The 22,277-nt window shown below is 41.1% G+C and overlaps 3 protein-coding genes and 1 pseudogene across 4 annotated transcripts; all 4 read right to left on the bottom strand.

Moving 5' to 3' along the window:
• Positions 1 to 333: 333 nt before the first annotated feature.
• LOC102703013 (splicing factor 3B subunit 2) lies at positions 334 to 5,316 on the bottom strand. The gene is made up of 18 exons (XM_006649128.3): positions 5,081 to 5,316; positions 4,855 to 4,971; positions 4,651 to 4,776; positions 4,495 to 4,557; positions 3,795 to 3,902; positions 3,080 to 3,157; positions 2,879 to 2,971; positions 2,449 to 2,535; positions 2,209 to 2,310; positions 2,006 to 2,125; positions 1,829 to 1,891; positions 1,611 to 1,756; positions 1,434 to 1,527; positions 1,275 to 1,333; positions 1,082 to 1,121; positions 914 to 1,005; positions 757 to 826; positions 334 to 655 (listed from the first exon to the last, which is right to left on the bottom strand). The coding sequence occupies exons 1-18, from the start codon at positions 5,270 to 5,272 to the stop codon at positions 587 to 589; spliced, it is 1,719 nt and encodes a 572-aa protein (XP_006649191.2). The 5' UTR covers positions 5,273 to 5,316; the 3' UTR covers positions 334 to 586.
• A 298-nt stretch (positions 5,317 to 5,614) lies between these two features.
• On the bottom strand, positions 5,615 to 10,487 carry LOC102708128 (sucrose transport protein SUT4). 2 transcript variants are annotated; one of them, XM_006648097.3, is made up of 14 exons: positions 10,002 to 10,487; positions 9,477 to 9,542; positions 9,276 to 9,374; positions 9,134 to 9,198; positions 8,965 to 9,049; positions 8,791 to 8,824; positions 8,606 to 8,705; positions 7,909 to 7,984; positions 7,214 to 7,534; positions 6,961 to 7,104; positions 6,455 to 6,688; positions 6,316 to 6,379; positions 6,190 to 6,233; positions 5,615 to 6,101 (listed from the first exon to the last, which is right to left on the bottom strand). In XM_006648097.3, the coding sequence occupies exons 1-14, from the start codon at positions 10,251 to 10,253 to the stop codon at positions 5,931 to 5,933; spliced, it is 1,755 nt and encodes a 584-aa protein (XP_006648160.3). In that variant the 5' UTR covers positions 10,254 to 10,487; the 3' UTR covers positions 5,615 to 5,930. The 2 variants fall into 2 exon arrangements, with proteins under 2 accessions (XP_006648160.3, XP_015689560.2); XM_015834074.2 differs by having other exon boundaries at positions 5,619 to 6,101; positions 9,276 to 9,392.
• Positions 10,488 to 11,770: 1,283 nt separating this feature from the next.
• Positions 11,771 to 14,213, bottom strand: LOC102707842 (annotated as a pseudogene).
• Positions 14,214 to 15,955: 1,742 nt separating this feature from the next.
• On the bottom strand, positions 15,956 to 19,117 carry LOC102707558 (probable prolyl 4-hydroxylase 3). Its single transcript, XM_006648096.3, has 7 exons — positions 18,674 to 19,117; positions 18,497 to 18,578; positions 17,763 to 17,958; positions 17,476 to 17,605; positions 17,197 to 17,384; positions 16,897 to 16,996; positions 15,956 to 16,533 (listed from the first exon to the last, which is right to left on the bottom strand). The coding sequence occupies exons 1-6, from the start codon at positions 18,922 to 18,924 to the stop codon at positions 16,923 to 16,925; spliced, it is 921 nt and encodes a 306-aa protein (XP_006648159.1). The 5' UTR covers positions 18,925 to 19,117; the 3' UTR covers positions 15,956 to 16,533; positions 16,897 to 16,922.
• Positions 19,118 to 22,277: the final 3,160 nt, after the last annotated feature.

The following is a 22,277-nucleotide window of genomic DNA, read 5'->3' as shown; positions in this document are numbered from 1 at the left end:
TTTCTATATTTATAGCTTGCAGCGCAGCTACTAGTTTACAACATGAAATTCGTTTTCTATAACAGTTTTGTGTGGACCGAAATGCTTTAAAATTTAAAGAAAAAAATGTCCAAGGATATGACAAACTTATCACCGCTGCTCATGAATATTGACTAATCCAGATTTTTTTAAAAAAAGAAAATGAAGGGCGGTTAGTAGTAGCAACTAGCGAAGAGTGCTTGCTCAGCCTGCATCCCCCTTTTCTCTCTTAATACGAAAGAAATGAGAAGACAAAAAAGAGCCTTTTGTCCCTCCATCAAAGAAATAAAGGAAAGAAATGCGAGCAAGATGATGTTTATGTCAAGAGAGAACAAAACTCTGTCCTCTTACGTCGATAATATGTCCAGTGAAGTGAACATCATCATCATCATATGGAAGGGAAACCATCAGTCATACACGCATACTACACATAAAAAGGACACTCGTACATGCCGTGCCTACGCAACGCATTCATCTAATCTATAAGCCAAGGACAATCTAAAAACAGATGAATGCAAACATGAATCCTCTCCCTTTGGATCTGCTCACTAGCAAAGAGCAACAACGTCTAGAACTTGAAGTCTTTCTTCTTTGATTTCCCATCCTTCTCCTGCTTCCTCTTCCTCTTGCTTGCGTTCTGCAAATGCATGCATAAGTATCTTCTCCATAAAAACGAACACACCCCCACGGAATAAAAACATCAAAATGTGCTGCTGCTTATCATAAAGAGAAATGTACCTCCGCCACCATGTCACTAAAATCTTCCTTCTGGTTCCGCAGCTTTTCTTCCTCCCGCGCTTCTTCGTACCTGCCCACGGTATAAAGTGTTAGGATTTTCCACTAGCAGCAGTTGGCATTTTTTAACTTGACAATACATCAACACCATAAATCTTACTTGGCTGCCAAAACATCATCCATAACTTCCAGCTCCTCAGGTTGTATGGTGACATCCACCTTATCAGACTTCTGGTTCTTGAGAAGATCCACCTGCAGACAAGAACCAAAATGACTAAGACATTCATTTACTACTTCTAAACACAGCGCAAGGGACTACAAAACCTACCCTTTTAGGACCAGCCTTATCCTGTGCACCAACCACATACCTGCAAAAGCAACATGATACCAAACAAGTTTATTCATCCAGTCAAATTGGATGGAGCACTATCACAAAAAAAAATGATGGTAGGTAACTAGCATTTGTTAGTATCACAAAAAAAAATGATGGTAGGTAACTAGCATTTGTTAGTGTAACATACGTATGGCTTGATCCGTAGAGCGTCCCAGGGGCAATTCTTTCTTCTTTTTGCTCAAGAACCTACAATGAAAAAGGACAAAAATAGTTGGTTATAGACTGATATAAACCAATATAACGCTACTCCTGAGATGACACAAAAAAAAATGAAGGCAAATCCCACCTGGTACAGTTGCTTCTCGGTCTGCCTTTCAGGCTCTTTCCTTTGCAGCTTCCGAAGATCAATCACATCAGGTGTTTCCACACCAGTTGGAGTGCTATCAGCAAAACAAACATCAATACCTAGCTCCTTATTTGGGAAATTAAAACTAAGCAACGCATCAAAGAATTAATATAGCACCTTGAGATGGTGTCAACAGATTGCATGCCTTCTTCCATTTCTTCATCCTCCATTGGTTCTTCTTCCTCTTCCTCCTCCTCCTCTTCTTCCTCCTCCTCTTCTTCCTCCAAGTCTCCCCAGTGCTTGCTGCGATCAACAGGCTCCTCCTGCAACACAGAACAGAACAACAGTCAGTTCTTGTACTTAGCGCAAACAATAAAATATTAAAATAAACATACATCATAATTAGGTTCATCCTGCTGTAGGACTCCAAAAACATCTCCATACAAGGGGCGTCCATGCTGTTTCAGAAGAACAAAATATGTAAGAGAAGAAATATGCAAGTTCGTAAAAGACTGCATTTTAGTAGGTCAGAGACTCAGAGCCCCCAGGTGCGTATCTGACATGTGGCATACCTCATCAACAGGAGGTTTCCCCCATTCCCCAGGCCGATATCCGAAACTAGCACCAGGAGGAATTGGAGCATTTAAGCCAGGAATCTTCAGCTGAGGATAAGAGGGTGGAGGACCATATCTCTGCCAAAATTTATTATTATCAGTTGACCAATCAAAAGCTCTCAACCAGAACACCAGATAATGAAAACTGTTTAGAAAAATACCTGCATGTTTATAAGCCATGGAGGTGGTGCGCCATCAGGCATACCAAGGGCCTCTTTAAGTTCTCGGGACAGCATACCTGGCTTCATTTCCCTAAGCTTGACCTATTGAGTCCATCATATATACAAAGCACCATCTCAGTAAGTAACGTGTGAAAACACAGATATATGGATTTTGTGGACAATTATCATCTATCTCCATTCCTCTTCTATATACCAGCAAGAAAGATAATGTAGAAGTACCTCAAATTCTTTCCCTTCGTAATAAAGGTCACCATGACTAGTCAATTTTGGCTTTGTTTGATATTTGAAGAAGGCGTCATGCAAGACCTGTACCAACAATCAAGGTTAGACTTATTTATCCTGCATATTAATCATGTCAGGAGTTGATAACTCAAGCCCAGGCCAAACATACGAGACAAATTACTCTAAATTTGGTTTGAAGATGGTTATGGTACTCTAAATCTTGAGCTTAAGGTAAACTATGTGCTGTAATGCTGCCACACAGACATTAGGACTATAATAGTTAATAACACCTGACTACCAGTCTTACAAAGAAAAACAGGGAATATTCAACACAATTAGAACCTGAGCTTAAGGAAAACATAGAAAAAAGTGTGGGGTTACATAATAACTGTTGATATCATCAAATGGTCTCTAGGAATAAATTTACCTGATAGTCTATATCCATCTTCCCCATTTTTGGTTGCATACGCTCCCGCTGCTTTTGTTTCAATTTTTTACTATCCTCCTTCTCAATATATGCCTGAAAAAGTTACGAGATTTAAATAAAAATTTAAGCATCACACAGCTCCTAAAGTAAGCTGGTATCTTGTCCCAAGAAAAGCCTCAAGAACCAAGATAATCAAGTTACCTGTCTTATCTTTTCTATTCCAGTTGCAGCGATGAAGTCAGGGAGTTGGAAAGGTTGCTTCTCAATGCCTCGCTTACCCTGAAAAAACAATAAGGTGACATAAAATCCAGGCAACAAGAGAAATAAACAAATAAAGGCAATGCTCCATGCAGAGTACAGTTTCACACTTTGGACATGTTAAAAAAATATGCAATAGCACAAGAAAATGACAAGTCCATATGTGCAAACTACAAAGTACATAGACCCAAGCTACACTACTATTTCTTTCTCAGAAAATGCCTCACATGAATTAACTAGCTGTGACACACTTAAAGTTCATGCTATACAAATCACTCAAGCACTGCACCACGAAGCCCTTGCTCCCAGGTTGTTACAGCATCCCTGCAAGAATTGCATATCTGTATAAGAGGGGTGTAAATTTATCAACATTATGTCCCCTCAACCCCTATCCGGTGTATTTTTTGAGTAAGGGTTCCACATCAAACTCTAACAGAAGTGACTCAGAAGAACTATTCAACACTTCTACAAGTGAACTTTGAAGCAAAATGATGGCTTCGAATGCCTCAGTCGTAACTACTTACTACTCTAGTACTAACAATAATGCTTAAGCTTTTGTGCAAATTTTTAGGGGTGCGCAGAAAAACTGTTCTTTCATTAATAATATGCAAAACAACATGGTCATCACTGATGGTAGGTTGGTAAGTGAGTCACAAACCTGCAAGAATTTCCGCTTTTGACACCAATGCCTCGGGACAGGTACAGTGTTCCTGTAGGACTTCAGATAGACAAGTAACTTGGGATCCGTTGCCGTTGCATCCCAGACCTAGCAAGAAGAAAACAAATGTTTCAAACAAAGGTTATCAATCAACAAATTTACATAGAAATAATTTATTGATGTCACTTTCACTGCTTCATTTTTCTCAATAAGATCATATAATATTTATGTTTGCACTGCCAACAAAGTAACACTGGTAGAGGTGTGGACACCATCAAGACACTTGCCAAAATTGCTAGGGAACTTGTGCAGATCAATGCAGATATGTGTGGCACATACTTCGCATGGGCAATAAAATTAAAATACAAAAAGAAAGAAAGATGCCCGGCATTAGGGATCATGGACATTATAAGAGTGCCCCATGCACAGCTAATGGTTAATGTACTGAAACGTTCAAGAATTGAGTAGTAGTTTTAATCTTATAAGCTAAAAATGATGTAATTCATACATCTTTGGACATGTCTGGACTATCCTCAGACTGAGGATAGGTCTTAGTGCACTGGGAGTCGCTAGCAGTTAAACCCTAGATGAACAATTACAACATACTACGCTTTTATAAAACACAAAACAGATATAGGTGCGTCAAGCAGCCAAACCACTACCAGTTAACCATGTTATAACTACAAAAGGGGTGGTTTACCTCGACAACATCAGGTCTATTGCATATCTGTTTCAATTCTGCAATCTTCATCCTCCTTTGTAGCTTTAAACCAGAAAGAAAACACCAGCTTAAGACGAGTCGCAAATAAACAAAATGTAACATGCCATCAAAAACAGGGAAATTTGAAGAACAAACCTTCTTTTGCTTGTTGGATATGCCCCCTTCCTTCTTCTGCAGTGTGCCTTGCTCATCATCATCCGAGTCAGATCCTGCAGCCTTCTTTGCTGCATCAGTGCCAGCCTCATCTTTCTTCTCATCGTCCTACCAGAAAATACCAATCGACGTGTCAATTTCTCCACAGGGAAGGCAAACTTGCAGCGTGAGAGAGGAATCTTATACCTCGTCGGCAGCAGAGGAGTCCTTGAAGGTGAATTTTTCGAAGATGCTCTTGAAGTCGGCGAGAAGGCCGTCGTCCAGGTCGGCCTGCTCCGGCACGTACTCCACTTCAACCTCCACCTGCGGCAAGCACGGTTCCTAGGTCAGAACGAACAAGCAACAAGGAAAAGAGAGGGGGGGGATCATGAACCCCAAAACCCTAAGAGCAAGAGGTGCTTGCTCCCTGTACCTGGGGTTTGACATCAGGCTTCTCCTCCTCGTCCCCGGCCGCATCGGCATCTGCGGCGTTGGAGGCGGCCTTGTTCTTCTTCTGCTTGCGGCGGCGCCGGCGGCGGTCGCTCTCGCGCGACTTCTTCTTTTCGGCGGCGGAGGATCCGTTGGGGAGGTCGGGGGCCGCGTCGACCTCGGCGGCGGCGGCCATGGCGGTCGGCGTGGAGGAGCGCGAGGAGAGGAGAGGAGAGGAGGAGATGTGCCTCAGCCTCGCTTGTGTATGTTGGGTTGGGTGTGTGTAGGTCGGTTGGACCAAGTATGGGCCGGCCCATGATAACCCCCGGCCCACCGGCCTATGCGAACCTCTTTTTTCCTTTTCTTTTGCCCGATTTATCCCAAAACCATCTTCGGGGCTCCCCCCGAAAAAAAAAGATTTCCAGGGCATGGGAATTAACACAATGTAGAAAAATGATGTTTATGCCCCTGTATTACTCAAGATCAGACAGCTCTTGTCCTCATGAACACAGCAAGCAGTACTCTATACATGAAATGAGGGAAGCTGTGACCAAAACGTGTTATGGTACATATGAGCACATCGATTGTAAAATCTATCAACCATGTCATTCTGGTAGTTCTTTACATCTGCTGTCAAAAAGTGGGTGGATACAGCTCTTACACCTTCCTCACCATTGCCTTCTATGCACATCAACCTAATTGGACTAGTTACCTAGCTCTCTATCCTAATCTCTCTATCTTTTCAACTTATTCTGTTGTAGCAGTAGGTAAAAAGAATCATTTTTCACTATAAATGAATAGCAAAATGGAGTTGCATCTCTCAATGTTACACAATATTGCAGCCGGTTTTCTGCTCAGCCAAATCCATGGAACCCAGCAGATCTGTAAGAGTTTGACAGCTTGGGCAGCTTAAGGACAGCGAGTACACCAGCTCCAAGTGAGAAGATGGAAGCCAAGGCGAAGGCTGGGATGTTTCCTCCCCCAAAGAGAGCATCCCATGGACCTGCTCCCAGTGACACTACTATCTGCAGTAGGATATAGAGTATTAAAAGGTCAGTACATCTTCAGTAACAGCAATTACAAAAGAATATCACTTCATATAAATATGCTAACCTGTGGAACGACAATTGCAAGATTCAGGACTCCAGTGGCCAAACCTGGAGATTGATAGAAATATCCTCAATCATTGAGAACCATGTGAACATAGTGTAAAATAGAAGACATCAGAACGACACAAACCTTGTCCACCTCCTGTTCCAGCAGTCAGCTCAGCAGTCACAGAAAATGGAACGCTATATGTGATCTAAGACATTCAAGAGCCAAGTGTAAGAAATCTTCAACCCAACAAAGGCAGGAGTTTGGAGTGTCTTTTACTTACAGAGAGTGGCAGTCCAAGTAGGGAAAAAACAATCAATGCTGAATTCTTCACTGTTTTATTTGCTCCAATGATGTGGTGAAGCTTACTTGAGTACAGATCAAAAGAGATCCAACTTAGTATTGTTGTAGCCATCATGCAGATAAACACCGTGAAGTTGCTGATTGCCCAAACCAATCTTGCACCCATCAACCGGCATAAGGGATCAACAAGGAAGGACCCAACGCCAAGGACAACCTGTATAGATGATTCAAAAATTAAAGTCACCAACTCATTATCCCAAACTATAATTGAACTGAAATGCTTTAAAAGTTAAAACCACTAGAGGACATAAAGCATAGGAAGCCATGGCACCTATTTTTCAGATTTTCAGCCATCAGTTTGTCAGTACAAACAACAAATAGCAGCATCCAATAAAAATATAGAAAAGCCAGAATGCTTGGGATGCAATTGCATCTAAACATGGTGACATACAAATTATAGTAAGCACATTGATCACGGGCTCTTACTGAATTCAATAGCAAACCAAATGCACCTTCTCGGACACCATTGTCATAAGCTTTCCTTTCAGTCAAGTTGCCATTTGGGTCCCCATGGTAAACCTCACGTCCCATCCAGTCAGTGTCAAAAAGGAAAAAGGGAAACCATGACAACTGCAAAGCAAACAAATGGGTGAACACCATCAATCTCCACCACCACCACAGTAAGAACGACACAATCAGCGTGCCACTGATATACATGTATAGTCTTTAGTTAGCATACCCATGTCAGAGCCATAACTAGAAGAACAGAATACATTCCAGGTGGTAAATGCCTCAAGCTAGTCAAAATATTGACCAAAACTGCTCCTGGCCCATCATTGAAAACTTCAACATTCTCTCTGTTCGAGTTGGAGTCCTCAGTATTGGAGTTAGCTGGAATACTGCTTCCATGTGTATGACCATTAGTAAGTGCTCCATTACTAGGTTCATTAGAACCATTCAGGAGAGGAGCAGAATCAGATAATCGTTGTGCATCAGTTGGCTCCAGCGGGATCTCTTCAGCAAAGTAAAGAGTAACAGACATACAAAACAAAAGGAATACCTGCATGATAAGGTTTATCAGCTTGCACACATTACAGTCCAAACTCCTAAAAATATTCACATAGGATTCCTAAGAATGGCCTGCTAGCTCTGCAAGGTATTCAGAAACAGATTGAAATGCCCACCCTCATCGTTTGGTTTTTTCGTGGAAAAAACCAAACGGCATATTTACAAACGAAAAATAATTTTTGAATAAAACTTTTATATACATATTTTTAGTGATCTAAAAGCAAATGTTGAAAAATAAACTATGATAAAAAAAACCAAAATCAAATCCAAATCTAAGGTTGAAAATTCAAATTTTCGCTTATAAGCATAAGCACAAGCAAAAAGATGAGACCCTTCTACTGCAGCTATGGATTTAAGAGAACTTACAACTGCAACTAAAAAGGCGGCTTTCAAATTACTACAAGCTTCGCAGCAAGCTCTTGTCATTAGAAAAGGAAACCACCTGCAATAATTATTCAGAAATAAACTCAAATTTCTTGCCCCCAAAAAAAACTAGAGAGACTTGATCAAGCAAGATGTCTAAACAAGAGGACAAGATAATATTCCTTCCATACACACATTCATCATATAGGATACTCTCCACATAAAAGAAATGTGCTGAAAGAATGTCTTAACAGGGTTTACTTGTTCATATGCTACTCTTGTACCATTCACGGGGCAAATAACATCACCAGTACACCCTCCATCTCAAAATATAACAACTTATAACCTTTTTGGAGGGATCAAGGTTTTAAGATGAGAAATGGTTGCAATTGGTTGATATGAAGTAGGTGTATTTTGAGATAAATTTGAATCCTAAAAGTAGCTATATTTTGAGACAGATGGAGTATCAGAAACAAATGGTACTGAAACTGCTAAACGTATATAGAAATTGTTTATTAATACAGGTTGACTCCTAGCCTTCAAATAATACCGATTGGGCAATGACACATTTAGGTTGAGCAGAACAAGTCAATTCAACCCTTTCTCTACAGCAACATGTATACTCTTAAAGACAATGTAAACGGTGAATTTATGAGCAACAAATTTCAAGTAATCATATAAAAAAACACGAAGTACGTACTTGTGCCAGTTCCCACTAGCGCCAGACGAAAAACCAAGAATGTTTCCAACAGCCATCCATGTGCAAAAAATTGCATTTGCAGAATTACACTGATCAGGGCCTACATAGTAGAAGGTATCATTCAATAAATTACATTTTAATGTGGGTGCAGTATAGTGGACATTTAAAATGGAAACATTAACCACCTGAAAGGTCAGCTAAAAGGGCACGAGCAGGACCCTGTATGTAGAAAAAAAAAAAGAGGAATAGAACATTAGAGAGCATCCATGGCAAGGTAACCAATTAATTCGTGGCATGTACTTCGATAAATATTTGTTGCATATACAAATGGTGGCAAGCTAAGTTTTGAACAGATTTACTTGAACTGTATTGTTTGCGAGATCCAACATCCAGAATCCAAGAACAAAAACAATTGCAGCTCGATATCTTGAACCTTTATATGTACTGAACAAACAGTTCTTGGCATTTTAGTGATGGTACACATGATGTGAACAAAACTAACAAAGGAATTTGAAGATCAAATTTTACCTGCAGTGCTCAGTGGTATCTCCTAAAATGTAACCAAGGTCTGCAGAAAACCCGATTAAAGTTACCTACGTATGAATTCTCTCTATTAGAGCACGTTAAAACCAGGAACATATGATAACCTACTAAACTTCATCTAACTCACAGCAGCGCATATCATTAAGCACCCAGCCAAAATAAATGGTCTCCTTCTTCCATACTTTGAACGACATTTGTCACTCCAGACACCAACACATGGTTGAACCTGGACAGGATCACAGGACTTTATCATGTTGGAAGTTCGAAGCTTTGTCTCATAGAGGTTATGAAACAGAAAATCAGCGATCGAGTTCCTGCAGAATCTTACCACAAAACCAGTAATAGGCCCACAAAGCCAAATGAACGACGCCATGGCATGGTCTATTCCTAGGGTCTGCATAAAAAATCATAGCCATGAATACATCTGAAAGATGTCATGTGGAACAGAAATGCCTCAATACTCCTTAGCCCATCAAGTTATTAAGAAAAACCATTCCCCAGCACGTACATGTGGAACATTGAATTTTCATCTAGTTAAACGTAATAGGAAACTCCCATGTCCTGTGTATCTAAATCAGCATGCAATTTACTGTATCGAAATTCGTAAGCAGGCAAGTTTTCCCCTGGTTTTTCACTCATTGCCAGGCAGCAACCTTGGTTTCAGTAAGCAGCTGCATTCAAAACATGAAGTGCACACGTCGCGGATATCGGTGTAGAAGAGATTGTATTGGTAATCAGTATGCGGTTGCGTAAGCAGAGACGGAGACACATATACCGGCGATCCGTTCCCAAAATGCGGTTGCTCCCCATTGTGAAGCAAAAAAAAAAAAGGAATCAAGGCAGTGGTATAGACCTGGATGTAGGGCGTGAGGAGCGAGAGCTGCAGCGCCCAGCCGAACTGCACGCCGGCGGCGACCATGCAGGCGAGCACGAGCTTCCTGGTGGTGGTTCCGGCGGTGCGGGTGGCGGGCGTCCCCTGGTGGTCCTTGGGGGAGGCTCCGCGGGGGCTGCCGCTGAGGCTGACGAGCTCCATCTCGGCGTCGCGAAGGTGGCGGTAGGGCAGGCGGATGGCCGTGAGGCCGCCACCGCCGCCGGCGGAGTCCATGGATCTGGTAGGGTTTGGTGAGATCTGGTCGGAGTTGCCTTCTCGTTGGGCGGGCGAGGAATAGGAAATTGCTTCCCCCTGCGTCCGCGTGGCGCGCTGCGTGACGCGTACGTGCGTTGCGTTGGTCTCTCTCGACGAAGGCGCGGCAAAAGCAGCAGCAGCAGCAGCAGCAGCTAGCGGCAAAGAGGAGGAGGAAGACAAGCTAACCAAAGTCAATTGCGCGCCGACGCCTGGCGCTCGTTCCACCCCCTCCATGTGAAGCTCCGTGATTGGCGTTGCAATATTTTCAGCGGATGTTTTAGTCGGGGAAATGAAAAAAAAATTGATGTTATATCAGACATTTAACTGATATCGGAAGGGATTTTTAGATACAAATAAAAAAACAAATTTCACGCCTTGCCTAGAAACCGCGGGATGAATTTTTAAGTTTAATTAATCTGTCATTAGCGCATGTAGTATACTGTAGCATTTATAACTAATTATGAATTAATTAGGCTCAAAAGATTCATCTTACGATTTCTCGCTTAAGTGTGCAATTAGTTTTTTATTTCATCTATATTTAATGCTCTGTTTAGATGTCCAAAGATTCAATGTGATGGTTTTTGGAAAAAATTTTGCAAACTAAAAAGGATCAACTTTCTTACCTCAAAGTGTTGTTTGTCTCACATGAGATTTTTATTATTATGAATAATAGTTATTAGGGATATAAAGTACTCCCTTTGTTTTATAATGTAAGATCTTTGATTTTTTTTACAATGTTTAATCATTTGTCTTATTCAATAAATTATAGAAATATCATTTATTTTTGCTAGTGACTTACTTTATTATTAAAATAACTTTAAACACGACTTGTTATTTTTTATATTTGTACTAAATTTTTAAATAAGACGAATAGTCAAACGTTGCAACAAAAAAGTCAAACATTTTACATTATGAAATGGAAAGAGTACTGAATTAATTATTACTATAAAGTTAAGTTTTTACTTTCCAACGAGACGGACTTAGAAGCCTAGAAAACTTGTCGGAAAAATCCAAAATCCATAAGAAGAAAAGAACAAGTCACAAAAATAAAACGACAAATCTAGTGACTAGTAATAATAAGTTAATAACTAGTCTTCTTGCATGGAATGGGTCTACTGTCTGAAGCAAATGGTTGATTGGCATAACACATAACTGAATAATTACATTTTTCATTGCTGCAAAGAGAGCACTCAACAGAAAGGCAACCATGCAGGCAAGGGCAGGCAACCGCATGAGCTGAGCCATTATGAACCTGAACCTGTTTAATGTCTCTCATTTATCAATTACCTAAACCAGTTGTTGGCTTGTTGCTATGTTTCAAATAATAATATACATTGATCAATAGATTTTAAATCTAGATATAATAAAAAAGTTTTACAATGTAAATCGGAAGGAGTGCTCTCCTTGGATGAGAGGATATCACATGGACACCTGAACGTGTAAACAAGAGCTACAAAAACCTTTGGCAAATTTGTGTTTAGCAATGTTTCCTCAAATTAAGGGCTAATTTTTTCAGTTATTTCTCCAACGCAACATTCACATGATTTTGCATAACTGCACAATGCTGGTGCACCTATATATAAAGCTAGTTGACAAAAACAGAAAAAGACACCAAAGTACTTGTCCTTAATTACTGATTTCAGCGTAAAACCCCTCCCAATTGAATTAAGACCGGAAATGAATGACATCCGGTGAGGCCATTCCTAATCCCTCTATAATCTGATTTTTTACCAACTCCTGCTCCTCCACTGTACATGGATATCTTGATGGGGAAACCTTGGTCTTTATTTTGGGATCCAAGTCACCGCAGTGATCACAGACCTTCCTGTCATATAGGGAGACTTCCTCTAAGGTAACTGCGGCTTCCATCACACGGCTGACATATCCCACGAAGTTGTCATCGGGTTGGAAGCCGTACATGGTGAGCTTACGAAGGTTGTTATGCCTGAAACCATCAGGTACGGATGATTCCCACTCAACATTTGTTTTGTCACCATAACCCTACTCTATCCTCTCCTCTTCGGTTTTCATATTACACCAATGATCCCATACTGTAATGCATAGCTCCTTTAGGGAGGGTGCAGCTTCAAGAATGAACGCTGTCCAATCAATGTTGTATCCTTCAGGAAGATCAACCAGACTCACATGCTGCAGTTTGTGGAACACAGGCTCCAGTAGTTTTGGACATTCTGGATGGACCCAAATCTGCAAAATGAGGGTAGCCAAAATTAATTACATGGTTCAAAATTAATATGAGACGAAGCATTAGTAGAAAAATGACTGGAGCAGCAAGCAGCGAGTCACCTTTTCGCTTTCAAAATTTAGTTGCAGCTCGGTTAAGGAGGTGACAGTATGAAGGAGCTGACTCAACCTGAGATTCTTCTGCCAACTTGGGCCAGTATTAGTGAGGCTAAGGAGTTGAAAGCAACGGGACATCCCCAAAATACAAGGGGTCCCCGTAGCAGTCCCAATGATCATAGGCCATCCGTCTAAGTTCTGGTACGCAGTTGAGCTCAACAAATACAAAATCCCCATAGATGACATCAAGTTCGACAAGTTGTGGGTGTTGTATCCGCAACACGGTCGGGTCATCCGTTGTGAGACAAGAGAACAAATGCAGAGACTTCAACTGTTTACATGTGCTGAGCACGTTGGGGATGTCAGGTTCAGCAAAATGCAAGTGCTGTAGCTGCAGACGAGTGAGACCAGAAAATGCATTGGGACAAGCAGCAAAAAAAGTTTTGAATTGCTTGCCAAAGTAGATCATGTCAGTGCCTTCGCAATAGTCTCCTTGCTTCTCAGTTAGGATTGTGAACTCAGCAGTTTCGAGGTTGTAGGTGGACATGGCGTGTTGCACAGCTTTGCCGATAGTGAGACAATCGTAGTACCTCAAGTAGAATCGCAAGCTAAGGTGGCGAAGGGTGATTTCTTGACTCCTGAAATTGAGGAGTTTGTCTGTTGCATCAGCCACGGCTCCGTTCATCCGAACCACTTCACGCAATGTCAAAAGATCGGATACACACTTATTGGGTGCAAAGGAATCAACATCAAGAGCAATGCGGGAGAGCTCCGCAGGGAGCTTGGCCATCTTTTTGGAAAGTGTGCAAGTTCTAATGGCATCAAGCGTGTCCAGCCGCTCAAGAATGTTGAGTAGAACGTCATTAGGCATGGTGGTCAGCCTATCCCTATCCTGTACGGCCGGTTTCTACATCCAAATAAATTGCCATTGCATTCAGTAGGCTGAATGAAAACTAGTAACAAAGTGTTAATGTGAAGAAGGAAGAACAAATTAAAGAGAAGACTTACATTGCGGCGACCTTTCTTGTTCTTCGCCATTTGATTTGATTTGATGCGAGGTGACCCTGCCTGACTTATTGACGGAACCGACACCTCTCTCCCTTGCCGCCGGCCAGTGCTCATATACAAATAGGATCGATCCAAATCCTAATCCTATTCGCACAAACTAATCCTAATCCTATTCGCACAGCGCCTATCCAATTCGGATTCGATTCGATTAGAGCTGCAGCGCCCAGCCGAACTGCACGCCGGCGGCGACCATGCAGGCGAGCACGAGCTTCCTGGTGGTGGTTCCGGCGGTGCGGGTGGCGGGCGTCCCCTGGTGGTCCTTGGGGGAGGCTCCGCGGGGGCTGCCGCTGAAGCTGACGAGCTCCATCTCGGCGTCGCGGAGGTGGCGGTAGGGCAGGCGGATGGCCGTGAGGCCGCCACCGCCGCCGGCGGAGTCCATGGATCTGGTAGGGTTTGGTGAGATCTGGTCGGAGTTGCCTTCTCGTTGGGCGGGCGAGGAATAGGAAATTGCTTCCCCCTGCGTCCGCGTGGTGTGCTGCGTGACGGGAAAATTGCAGTTTTTACAGTCCAAAGTATGTGTTTCACGATTACAAGACACCGAACGTTGGGTTTGTAAAAATAACTCCCAAAATATTGGACGCTTTCTCATAACATTAGAGGCTAATCTAATCTAAATATATGTATTTAATTAGCAAACTACCTGTATTATCCTTACAACTATTTCTCCCACCGTACGCCTCGTCGGTTCGTTGTTCGTCTTCTCCTGGTCGCCTCGTGGCTGTTGCCGGCTGTTTTTTGTTGGACAGGTTGCAAACATGATAATATTTCTGGTCGATAGCTATAACAGACCGGTTCCTGTTATTTTGGAGATCCCATCTAAGGATCATCCATATGATCCAGCACACGATTCTCTCCTTTCTCTTAGGTCGGTTAACGATGATATGCATCAGTGGCACCTATTTCTTATCATCAAATTTAGTGTTTTTTGGGGTTCAACATGATCATAAGTTTGCCACAGCGAAGGAAGACGTATTGAACAGATGCCTCCCTCCTAGTAGAAGAGAGAAGTTGAATGCATGTCTTGATACGTCTGAGACCCGAATATTCAGATTGAATAGCAAGCATAAATATATGCAGATACAGCCTGAAACTAAAAGTTACCGACGAAATAAGAGAAACTGAATGCATGCCTTAACACGTTTGAGTTCAGAAATATCTCATCACAAAAAAAAACAGAAAATTTTTAGAATAATCACCAGCTACATGATTATTTACAGCAACAGCATGGAGTCTCATCGTTCTCACAGAAGACGAACCGACGTACGGTACGGTGGGAGAAATAGGTGTAAGGGTAATATGGGTAGTTTGCTAATCAAATAAATGTATTTAGATTAGATTGGTCTCTAATGTCATGAGAATCAAGTGTTCAATGTTTTGAGGGTTATTTTTACGAACCCAACGTTTGGTTTGGTGTTCTATAATTATGAAAGTTTGGATGGTTAAAACTACAATTTTGTCCTGCGTGACGCGTGCGTTGCGTTGGTCTCTCTCTCGACGAAGGCGCGGCAAAAGCAGCAGCAGCAGCGAGCGGCAAAGAGGACGAGGAGGAGGAAGACAAGCTAACCAGAGTCAGTTGCGCGTCGACGCCTGGCGCTCATTCCCCTCGTTCCACCCGCTCCATGTGAAACTCCGCGATTGGCGTTGCAATATTTTCAGCTTTCTTACCTCAAAGTGTTGGAGATTTTTTTATTTTTAAACTTTTTTAATAAATAATTTTATTACTAAACCTCCGAGGAAAATATTTCGCATGAACCTTTTAGACACGTCACCCATATTGGCCGTATGAACCCACCAACATTAGCCTGGCGAAACGGCGCTAGTGTTGGTGGCGACACTGGCGTGACCAAAAGGTTTAGTTTTGAAAAAATTTTGCTAGATGGTTTAGTAATAAAATTACATGCTTAAAAAGGTTTATTTATTTAATTAAAAAATTCAAAGTGTTGTTTGTCTCGCATGAGATTTTTATTATTATATTACGTGTACGAATAGCTATTGGGGATATAAAGTACTGAATTAATTATTACTACAAAGTTAAGACGGACAATTTAGAAGCCTATAAAACTTGTCGGAAAAATCCAAAATCCATAAGAAGAAAAGAACATAAACGAAGTAAAGTTTGTTGAATTATTGTCTTTGCTAATTTGGTAGTAACGCTCCTGCGTGTTTGGTACCACTCCACTAGTCAAAAGTCAAAATGTCTTCGGAGCGGAAGCATGAATCAGCATAAAACCCAACAGCAGCAATAGTAGGTGTGCATCCCATGTTAGTTAGATTGTGCTGTCACCAGGTAAGCTATGCCATCTTCTTTTGGCTCCAACAAGTTTGCACTTGGATCACCCAAATCTCTCTTTACCACCGTGATTTATCACTTGAACAACACAAAGATTCCTTCTCTCTTTTTTTCATGGTTACACGATAAACGAATTCTCAATCGCATACTGCAGCATGAACTGCAACTGGATTGCACCACAACAGCCAGCCAGGGCCAGTGCCACCGACACACACGAAAAAAAAAAAAAAGTCGCACCAAAATCATGTGATTTCCCTCATGTGTAGTAGAGTTCTATAGCAACACAACTAGCCTCAACAGAGTACAACATTAAAACTACTAACGTTAGCAGGTACTAATACAGCATAAACATACTGAATCAAATACCATACTCTATGCCCCCCAAATAATACACCATTAATTCCTCTATAGTATGCCAGAAAATAAAAAGGTTCAACAAGGACAGTCTCCAAAAACACGGTATGGACATGTAAACCCCTTCCTGAGTTTAGCGGTTGTACTACATATTCTCAGATGCAAAGAATACCACGGGAGTGGATCTGTAAAGCCTACGTAACTGCCATCCTGGAAAGTGCCCCAGTCAGTGATGTATATAGGATCCATCTGCAACAGAAAGATACATCATATCAGTTTATAAAACAACTTTTGAGCAAAATCTTCAGGTGATAAAGATCTCATGGGTGTCAGATATTAATCTACTACAAACGAAACGTTAACCATCATCAACTGAAAATTTACATAGAACACTGTCTGAATGCATGCCTCCTAGTTGTAATGATGTAAAGAGAAAAATGCAAAGCTGGTTGCTAAATAACCTAAAAGCCGCATTGCTTCCTGAGTTTCTGTTGCTAGGACGAATGAGTGGCAGTGACTTTGAAGAGGACCAAAACTATTAAAAAAACAATAGGCAGTAATATCGCCAACTTTACATCTTACTCGGTACAGATCCATATGGACACTGGATACCTTTGGTAATAATGACTTCAGAAAGCTCAAGCTTTGTACTCATGGACATGCATCCACTTGGTTGATGACCATTTGTTTCCTTTAATAACAGGGCAGCCCCCTGCTCAAAGAATAAAGAGATAACTTAAAGGGATTGCTTGGAGCATATAAGACAAGTAAAAAATGTCTGAAAGAGCATCAGTGGAAGTCTTTTAAACAGGAAATAGCAAATAGAACAGAAGTGACTTTCAGGTCATGCAATCTGTTTTGAGTCCAGGAAAAAATAGGGAAAAGAACAGCAGATTAAGTCACTGAACTTACCATGCAAACTTAAAGGATCTAGAGTGGCATCTGGTTTCATGCTCCAAAAAAGAAGTGCGTCCCCCATCTTTGGTTTGACAGCAAGGCCTTTTCTGGCACACTCTGAAAGTTCATTATACCATGGTAAAGAACTGCTGTTCACGTTTGCGTCAGGGAAAATAGTCTCACCCCCTTCTTCAACATCAGATCTGTTTCCATTGATAGTATTTTACAGGATTTTATTAGAAACCCAGTTAACAACACTTGTAACCAATACACTATAAATGAAATCATACGTACAGATACATAAGAAGAGTAGCCATTCTCTGACCACCATTTTTGGTGTTGTACTCATCAAGAAAATAGTCAAAGTGAGGTTCATACTTCTGCCCGACTTCATAGTGCAGAACTTGGAGTCCTTCTCCATGTTCTACAAGTCAGAATGAGTTAAATCATTGTTATCATTACCACAACCAGATAAACCTATCCTATGTGGTCTTATCCATGATTAAGAAATATAAAGGACATGCATTTGGCTCATTTATGGAAAGAATAACAGAACAGCCAACATTTGAGTCATTGCATACCCATAGGAATGAAAGTGTAGTCTGCTATTCTCTTTTCAATAGCCCGAATAACCTTGTCTCGTCCTCTTTGAAGAAACATGCCTGAACTTGTGCGAACCCTGCTGTCCTTGCTTTTACCGGTAGTGCTATCAACAACTGTGGATTTCACCATGTGAGGCTTGGCCAATCCAATCAAGTAATCGCACTCTTCCTTGGACTAACAAAAAAATAAGCTATCAGCAATGCATACAGTTCAACTTAATCATCATAGATATTGGTATGAACAATCAGGCAACAAAATGTGCAGAAACTGAAAACTGTGAACAATTGGACACAATAATCATTTAAGGTAAGAAACTACATAGTGCTATAGTAGTAATTTCAGTGGTCAATGGCAAACTTGGAAAACCATGAGGACCTAGGCCTGGATCTAGTATCTCATGCGCGAACAACTCAACACGCTAAATAATAAAACCAGTAGTGTGTGAAGCTGAAAATAAGAGAAACCGTTCACTCTCAAACTCACATCCAACAGAAAAGTTAGCATCATTCTATTGCCAGATCAAACTTTAACTCACACAGACACGTATGCATTGAAAATAGAAGGTCGCAAAAATATTAAGACAATGCCTTTCGCTTTTAGCATTTCACCCTAGCAATCAGTCAATCATTGTGTTGTGTTGAGAGGTTAATATCCCACCCATAATACAGTAGTAGTAGTATTATATGAAGCAGGAGTTAGCAGCATTGGTTACCAAGAAGTTGTGATACACGAACGCTCTGGGTTCCCAGGAGATGACTTCCGTCCACTGTGCTCCTCGCTCTCCTAGACCCTCGCTGCAGCAAACAAGAGAAACGGTGAGCGCGTGGTCGAAGCAAATCTGGCGAGACGGCAAGGGCAAGAAGAAGGCATGGAAGAGGGGAGGGGAAACCTGAGGTCGCGGCGGGCGCGGGTGCGTGCGGGGCGGGGATCGGCGTCCCCACCTGCGTCGGTGGTGGCGGCGTTGGGGGCGGAGACCGGGAGGGAGAAGACGCCGAAGGCGATGAGCGCGAGGAGGAAGGCGGAGGCGAGGAGCAGCGCGGCGAGCGCGAGCGCGTAGGGGGAGGCGCGGCCGCCGCGGGTGGAGGGGAAGACCCGCGGCGGGCGGATCCCGCGCATGAGCGGGCGGGAGGAGGGAGCCATGGTCGGGCGGGCGGCCGGTTGATCTCGATCCCTCTTCAGCGCGCGAGGAGGACGTCGACGAACTAGTGCGTCCCCGTGTCTGGATTTGGAAGGAAGAAGAAGTGGGGGAGGGGGTGTCTGGAGTTTCGTCGTCCCGCGGCGGCGGCGGCCGTACCGTACGCCCCTGGTTTCCTCTCCCGTTGCACGTCCAAACCCGCCTTGTTTTCGATTTCATTTCAGGCCAAAGTACGCTGGTTTTCAGTATCGCTCCATCTGATTTATATTATAACTTAAATCATGTTTAGTAAAAAAAATTTTTTCTTAAAAACATCACCTCGAATCTTTAGACTTAAATAAAATATAGATAAAAATAAAAACTAATTGCACAGTTATAGAGAAATCGTGAGACGAATCTTTTTTAGCCTAATAAATGCTACAATAACTCACATGTACTAACGATAACTAATTAGGCTTCTCGACATCCAGTCAAAACTTTCGACATGACTCTTTTACCAAAACTTTTTAGCAACTAAACAAGACCTCAACTCAAATGCTGGGGATGGGGATAGCTCTTATATTTTCGATTATACTTATAAGCTAAAATATAAATTTCTTGATATGATTTTAAGTTTTGTTTATCTTTCTTAACTTGTATAGAATAAAACCTCATGTATAAAAATTTTATCTATAATAAATTGCTTTATTTATGACTAATTTATATTAAACGCAACGAATTAGGGCGGCACGCACCGTTTCATGTACTCCGCTGCTAGTACTATCGTCATTGGGGTCGCGTTCGGTCGGGGGCTATAAGCTATCTAAACCCCCTCATTTTTCGCGTGCATATTTTCTAAACTGTTAAACGGTATATTTTTTTTAAAAAAAATTCTATAAAAAAATTATTTTAAAAAAATCATATTAATTTATTTTATATTTTTTAATAATTAATTAATTATGTATTAATATATTTACTACAATTTCTACGCCGGATAACTAACACACCCCACCCCTTGTGCAGTTCTACCAAACACGGCCCAGGAAGAACTGGAACTCGAGGAAAGGAGTATACTAAATACGAACCAAAAAGACCAATTGACACCGTTATTAAGCACTTGAAATCATTTTTATGGATCTGGATCCTCAGTGGTACTGGTCCACCCGTTAGTGAATAGTAATACACATACAGAAGATCTCAATTACATTTTCATGGTCTTAAACAGAAAATTACCACTTGAATGAACAAGGACCCACCCATATGCTGCCAACCCATCGACCGTCCGCCAATACTCTTCTGTCCCAAGATATATCTCAACAGAAACAATCATCTAAATCTAAATTTAAACACGACTTTTTTATTCAACTACAAGATCTCGACACAATGAAATACTTCCTAATGTTTGACGGCGTTAACATTTTTATATATATTTCATTATTCGTCTTATTAAAAAATTATTAATTATTTTTTACTATTTTATTTATTGTAAAATATACTTTTATACATATATATTTATATTTACATATTTAAAAAAATAAATAAGACAAATAGTCCAACGTGTATAAAAAAGTTAACAGCGTCAAACATTTAGGGACGGAGGCAGTAACTCGACTCAACCAGCACACAAGTGTTTTATGTGCAGAATTCCCAAGCTCGTGCAGAAACACAGAGACTTGGACGGCCACAGCCTGCAGGCAGTCTTCTTGCAACAAGCTGCTGCTTCATATCTCAATATTGGAATGGGTCTACTGTCTGAAGCAAATGGTTGATTGGCATAACACATAACTGAATAATTACATTTTTCATTGCTGCAAAGAGAGCACTCAACAGAAAGGCAACCATGCAGGCAAGGGCAGGCAACCGCATGAGCTGAGCCATTATGGACCTGAACCTGTTTAATGTCTCTCATTTATCAATTACCTAAACCAGTTGTTGGCTTGTTGCTATCTTTCAAATTGTGAACACGAGATAGAAATTCTTTGGCAAATTTGTGTTTCCAATGAAGGAAATATACATATCAATGTTTTTTCTCCAAATTATGGTTAAGATTTGAGTTATTTCTGGAAATGGAATGCAACATTTGCACTTATAAAAAAAACGTTTTATTTTCTACACTCGCAATGCTGGTTCCACAATCCTAGTTAACAAAAACAAAGTAGAAAAGAGTATAAACACAACGAATAACTACTGGTCATAATTGATTTCACAGCAAAGCACTCTTGGAATTACATTCTGCGAAGCCATCCCCAGTCCCTTTGTAATCTGCTTCTTGAGCAACTCTTTCTCCTCGAAGGTACGCGGATATCTTAAAGGTGAAATCTTGATCTTGATCTTGGGATCCAATTCAACACAGACCCTAGTAGTTTTGGGCATTCTGGATGAACCCAAACCTGCAAAACAATGGTAACACAAATTAAATTAAGAAGAAAAAAATCCATCCTGTGAAGTTCACAATTAATACGAAACAAAGCTAAGTAAACAAAAAACAAGTGAAGAACAAGCAGTTAGTTACCTTCTCGCTTCCAAAATTCAAGTGCAGTTCGCTTATGGAGGTGACATTTTAAAGGAAGTGGCTCAACATGAGATTCTTCGGCCAATCTGCACCAGCATTGGTGAGTGTTGAAAGCGGTGGGACATCCCCAAAAGACAAGGGATCCTCATTAGTGTCCCAGTTCCAATAGGCCATCCGCTTGAGTTTTGGTGGGCACTTGAGCTCAACTACATCAAAATCTCCATAAATGATCTAGAGCTCAACAAGTGGTGGGTGCAACACAGGCTAATCGGTATGTGCACAGCTGCCCAGCCGTTTACATGTGCCGAGCAGTATGTTGTAGATGTCAGGTTCAGGGATATGCAGGTTATGTAGCTCCAAACGTGCAAGGCCAGCAAACACATATGGATAATCAGTAAGAAAAGTTTTGAACCGCTTGCCGAAGAGATAGGATTGGTCATGGCTGGCCATTACTTGGGAAATATTACTTCCGTTTCATAATATTTGAAAAATATTACTTCCATTTCATAATATAAGATGTTTGACTTTTTTACTTGCAATATTTGATCATTTGTCTTATTCAAAAATTATGAAAATATTGTTTATTTTGCGCTTGTGACTTACTTTATTATTAAAAGAATTTTAAACACAACTTATTATTTTTTTATATTTACTAAATTTTTAATAAGATGAATGATTAAAGTTAAAAAAAATCAAACATAAATGACTTCACTCAATGGCACAGCATCAGACCCAAACCCAATGTATGCGAAGTAATCGACATCGAGAGCAATTCGGGAGAGCATGGAAACGTGTTCTACCGCTCAAGAATGTTGATTAAAACGTCATTAGGCATGTCGGTGAGCCTACCCTTGTGTCCTGGGGGGT

The sequence above is a fragment of the Oryza brachyantha genome, chromosome 2 (genome assembly GCF_000231095.2).
Source record: "Oryza brachyantha chromosome 2, ObraRS2, whole genome shotgun sequence".
In the NCBI taxonomy this organism is placed as follows: Eukaryota; Viridiplantae; Streptophyta; class Magnoliopsida; order Poales; family Poaceae; genus Oryza; species Oryza brachyantha.
This window is presented reverse-complemented; position numbering and strand designations above follow the sequence as displayed.

What these genes read in the sequence shown, in the direction of transcription:
- LOC102707558 (XM_006648096.3), bottom strand. Translation starts at nt 18,924, where the DNA reads ATGGCTCCCTCCTCCCGCCCGCTCATGCGCGGGATCCGCCCGCCGCGG. An exon ending in GCTACTCTTCTTATGTATCT is followed by an intron (nt 17,385 to 17,475) that starts GTACGTATGATT and finishes CAATGGAAACAG; the next exon opens with ATCTGATGTTGAAGAAGGGG. An exon ending in AGATCCTTTAAGTTTGCATG is followed by an intron (nt 16,997 to 17,196) that starts GTAAGTTCAGTG and finishes TTCTTTGAGCAG; the next exon opens with GGGGCTGCCCTGTTATTAAA.
- LOC102708128 (XM_015834074.2), bottom strand. Translation starts at nt 10,253, where the DNA reads ATGGACTCCGCCGGCGGCGGTGGCGGCCTCACGGCCATCCGCCTGCCC. An exon ending in TCCTCACGCCCTACATCCAG is followed by an intron (nt 9,543 to 10,001) that starts GTCTATACCACT and finishes TTTTTTATGCAG; the next exon opens with ACCCTAGGAATAGACCATGC. An exon ending in TTGCAATTGTCGTTCCACAG is followed by an intron (nt 6,102 to 6,189) that starts GTTAGCATATTT and finishes ATCCTACTGCAG; the next exon opens with ATAGTAGTGTCACTGGGAGC.
- LOC102703013 (XM_006649128.3), bottom strand. Translation starts at nt 5,272, where the DNA reads ATGGCCGCCGCCGCCGAGGTCGACGCGGCCCCCGACCTCCCCAACGGA. An exon ending in TATCCAACAAGCAAAAGAAG is followed by an intron (nt 4,558 to 4,650) that starts GTTTGTTCTTCA and finishes TCTGGTTTAAAG; the next exon opens with CTACAAAGGAGGATGAAGAT. An exon ending in TTAGTGACATGGTGGCGGAG is followed by an intron (nt 656 to 756) that starts GTACATTTCTCT and finishes ATGCATTTGCAG; the next exon opens with AACGCAAGCAAGAGGAAGAG.